General features: G+C 47.7%; 1 protein-coding gene across 1 annotated transcript; it reads left to right on the top strand.

Moving 5' to 3' along the window:
- The first annotated feature begins 428 nt into the window (after positions 1 to 428).
- LOC119315443 (transcription termination factor MTERF8, chloroplastic-like) lies at positions 429 to 3,850 on the top strand. The gene is made up of 3 exons (XM_037590073.1): positions 429 to 583; positions 896 to 2,175; positions 3,485 to 3,850. Exons 1-2 carry the CDS (start codon positions 429 to 431, stop codon positions 2,103 to 2,105), a joined length of 1,365 nt encoding a protein of 454 aa, XP_037445970.1. The 3' UTR covers positions 2,106 to 2,175; positions 3,485 to 3,850.
- The last annotated feature ends 385 nt before the right edge of the window (positions 3,851 to 4,235 follow it).

Genomic DNA, 4,235 nt, shown 5'->3' with positions numbered 1-4,235 from the left:
GCGGAAGAGTTCTGAGGGTGAGAAGCGGATGTGTACGTGTTGATTCCACCCAAGCAATACTCCAGCGGACCCCCTCTTGATAGTACGGTGCCCTCTACGCAACTAGTCCACCGAAAGAGAAACGAAAGAGCTACACCGTCTTGAATGACACTCCGAGGGGAAGAAATTGTCTCGTGCCAAGGATGAATCTCTGAAATACTCAAAGCACACGATTAGTCCGCAAACACGTTGTCATCAATCATCAAAACCACATCGAGAGAGATATGCCTCAACAATATCAATGTTTTGCCGAAAACCATCTCATTTTTTGCTGGAACCACACACTTTTTTTTGCTAAAACCATATAATGTTCTTGTTGGAACCTTGTTTTTTGCTGGAATGTCTCCGTTTTTTTCTAGGAACGGCATCGAAATTGATACCATGGGGCGATGAGCTGGGCGACGGAGGTGCTGCGACCTGCAACCGGCGCACGCCGGAGCTGCGGCCGTCGTCATAGGGAGCTGCAACTACGGGACACACTGCTATATGCACGGAACCAACGGGAAACACAGAAGGAGACGACGGAGGCGACCGGCGGCGAGCGGTAATGGTTGCGCAGGGTGCCGAGAGGGCGCGGGCGTGCTCGCTGCAGGGGAAAGAGAGACGCGGGGGGATTTTGACCCGTGCGAGAGGAAGGAGAAGGAACAGATCGTGCAGCCCACCTCACTCACATCGGACGGCTGCTAGCCGACCGGCCGAAACTTTCGGCCGGCGCAGAGTGGTGGCCTTATTTTTAGGGGTGTACTTATTTCGCGTGCTAGTTATATTTGGGTTCTAATGGACGCTGCTTGCTCTTGGCAACGTGTGGATGAAAATACGCTGTTGGATGCCATTTGGATGGCACGGATCAACTCAGCCAAGTTCTTCACTGGCCAATCCCTCTGTCCGTCCACCACACCACCGTAGACACACACGCCGCCGCCGCCGCCGCCGCCGCAGCGGCAGCACTCAACGGTTACCCCGCCGCCGTCGCGGCGCCATGCTCCACCTCTGGAAGCGCGTCCTCTCTCCTTCCACCTCCCAACTCCTCTCTCGCCGTGGAGGAGTACCTCGTCGCCACCTGCGGCCTCACCCGACCACAGGCCCTCAAGGCCTCCGCCAAGCTCTCCCACCTCAAGTCCCCCTCCAACCCCGACGCCGTCATCGCCTTCCTCGCCGGCCTCGGCCTCTCCGGCGCCGATGTCGCGGCCGTCGTCGCCAAGGACCCGCGGTTCCTCTGCGCCGGCGTGGAGAGAACTCTGGCCCCTGTCGTCGCGGGGCTCACCGGCCTCGGCCTGTCAGATGCCGAGATTGCGCGCCTCGTCTCGCTCGCCCCCGGCTACTTGCGCCACAGATCCGTCGTCTCCAAGCTAGAGTACTACCTGCCACTCTTCGGCTCCATCGACAACTTGCTCCGGTCGCTCAAGTACGGCTCCGGCTTCCTCGGCTCCCACCTCGAGAGTGCGGTCAAGCCCAAAGTCAGTATCCTAGCAGAGTGCGGTCTAGGTGCTTGTGATATTGCCAAGCTCTTCATCCGTGCGCCGAGGATACTTTATGCCAGCGCAGAGCGTGTCTTGTGGATGGTCGCGTGCGCCGAACGTATAGGTGTGCCCCGTGAATCTGGGATGTTCAGGCAAGCGCTGCACGCTGTCTCATACTTCAGCGAAGACAAGATCACTGCCAAAGTGGACTACTTGAAGAGGACACTTGGGTGGTCTGATGCCGACGTTGGCATTGCTTTGTCCAAGGCTCCGGTGCTGCTGACAAGGTCACATGATGTGCTGGAGCGTGTGTCAGAGTTCCTTATCTCTGAGGTGGGGTTGGACCCAGTCTACATTGCTCATCGCCCCGTTATGCTCGCTTACAGCCTGGAGGGCCGGCTCAGGCCCCGCTACTATGTTGTGAGATTTCTCAAGGAAAATGGATTGCTAGAGCACGGGCGGAGCTACTATACAACACTGGTTAAGACTGAGAAGGTTTTCATGGAAAAGTTCATATGCCCTCACAAGGAAGCCGCACCATGCCTTGCTGAAGACTACGCGTCTGCTTGCAAAGGGGAAGTGCCGGCTAGATTCAGATTTACATGAATCAAGAATGGGGTATGAGAATTGGTAAACTTTGTAAGGTGCAACAAAGTTTTCAATTTGTTGAAAGCTGGTAATTCCTGTTTCACTGTACTTTGCCTAACTTGATGTTGGTTGTCCGTCTGTTAGATGCTGGTATGGTCTTTGCTAACGCTTGATGAAACTGATAATTTGAATCCTGATATGTTAATGCTATCATTTAGTAGAGAAGAAACCATGACTTGCTTATCAACTTGTTCATCCTCATGCCATGTTATTTAACACTTGGAACTAAGTAAACGAGAACAGGCCATTCTGCATGCATTAAAATCTCTATTTTAAAACTTTAATGCATTCTGGGTGATGTTGGCTTGCACCGATGGGCATAGGTGTGCCCCGTGACTCTGGGATATTCAAGCACGCCCTGCGCATTGTCGCATTCCTTGGCGGGAAAAATATAGCTGCCAAATTGGAATACCTGAAGAAGACATTCAGGTTGACTGATGCCAAGGGTAAGTATTCCTGTGTCTATGGTTCTGATTTTGTTGAGGATGTCAAGGAATCAGTTTAGCAAAAGTTTGAGTTCCTCATCTCTGAGTTGGGGTTGGAACAGGCTTGGAGGGTAAAGTTTCTTAAGACAATTAACAAATTTAAATGCTTACTGTACCACAAAGGTTTTACTTGGCACCTTAAGCTGGCAACCTTTGTTTAAGCCTGACAAGATGTTGGTTATCTGGTATGGTATGTCTGTCGCATGCTAGTTTGGTCATTGCTACCACTTGATGAAGCTAGTCATTAGATCCATGAGTCCTCATATTTCCATGTCATTATAAAATTTTCTCTGAATGTCAATTCTGGACACTCTTTTTGGAAACAATTTTGGACTTGTTGATGCCACAATACGTTTACCAATCCGAGGATTCTGTTTTCATCCAGTTTGTTGGTTGCTTGTTCTCATTCTTGTGAGGTGAAAATCTTCGTTCTTTCTGCAATACCTTCTTTTGAAGTGATTAAAAGTTGTGAAAGTAATTCATGCTTTACTGGTCTGTATCAGATTTTTCCTTGAATTTTCTCCAGTACTATTTCTTAATGGCCTATTGGCTGATACATTCAGTTCTAGTGACAAGTGATCTCAAAACGGAACAATAGAGTTGTACATTTTCTATTTACGGCCTACCATCTAGTCCAAATCCTATGGCTGGTTAAAACCGAGCCTCCTCATGTTTTGAGCAATCAAGGCTTACATGTGTCTGAAGCAATGTTGTTAGTTCATGATCTATGCTAGCAAATGGTTGGAATATTTACGTCTGTTTAGTGTGGTTTCCAGTCTGCCTAGATTGATCTCAGGTGTTAGCTTCGTTGTTCTGAACATTTGGAAAATGAGAAATTTTACTGTTTTTCAGAGGTGGTTTGTGGCAAGTGACGATGTTGTTCGTGGCTGGAGCTGTGCTTGGAGAATGGCTATAGAAGAGTGGTTTGGCTCTCTGTCTGGTATCTATCAGTAAACTTGTCTGGATGTCGTTCAGAGTGAACTTGTCTGGATGTCGTTCAGTTTGTTGGTTGATGTACTCTAGTTTTGTTCAATTTTAGTTTAATGAGACCTCATGTTCGAGGCATTCAAGCTTGTCAAAATTCAGCACCAATAGATAACAATGTAGTCAATGCTGCATTTTTTTTGTTCTGAACTGAATTACGTTTTGGTTTACATTCTCATCTGTGCTGTAACAGTATTTTTTGATCTTTTGCTAGTGTACCAAATTATATGGTTACTAATGGGATGGATGAGAAGACACTTGTAAATGATGTCGCAAGGAAATATATATCTTGTCTGATAGTTCTGGGCCTTTGAATGGCTCAAGGACGGTGTTCTGAATTGAAGGATGCCATCTAATGTATTATCTCTGAACTCATTTGGATGCCTGTACCTCTGATGTGGTAACTGGAGTAGCATAGTTGACTCTTGTAGTTTTGATTTCACTGACAAAATCCACACAGGACAAAGGTATTTTGCATGTATTTATACTCTGTTACATGCACAAGTAAACACCCAGTGTGGTATAGCAAATTAATGTCACACCATTTTCTTTGACAATTTGCAATATCAACAGGAACCATCTAGCAAAAAAGAAAAAAACACGTTAACATAATTTGTCC

Source organism: Triticum dicoccoides, chromosome 6A (assembly GCF_002162155.2).
Source record: "Triticum dicoccoides isolate Atlit2015 ecotype Zavitan chromosome 6A, WEW_v2.0, whole genome shotgun sequence".
In the NCBI taxonomy this organism is placed as follows: Eukaryota; Viridiplantae; Streptophyta; class Magnoliopsida; order Poales; family Poaceae; genus Triticum; species Triticum dicoccoides.
The sequence above is the reverse complement of the archived record's forward strand: the minus strand, read 5'-3'. Positions and strand labels throughout refer to the sequence as shown.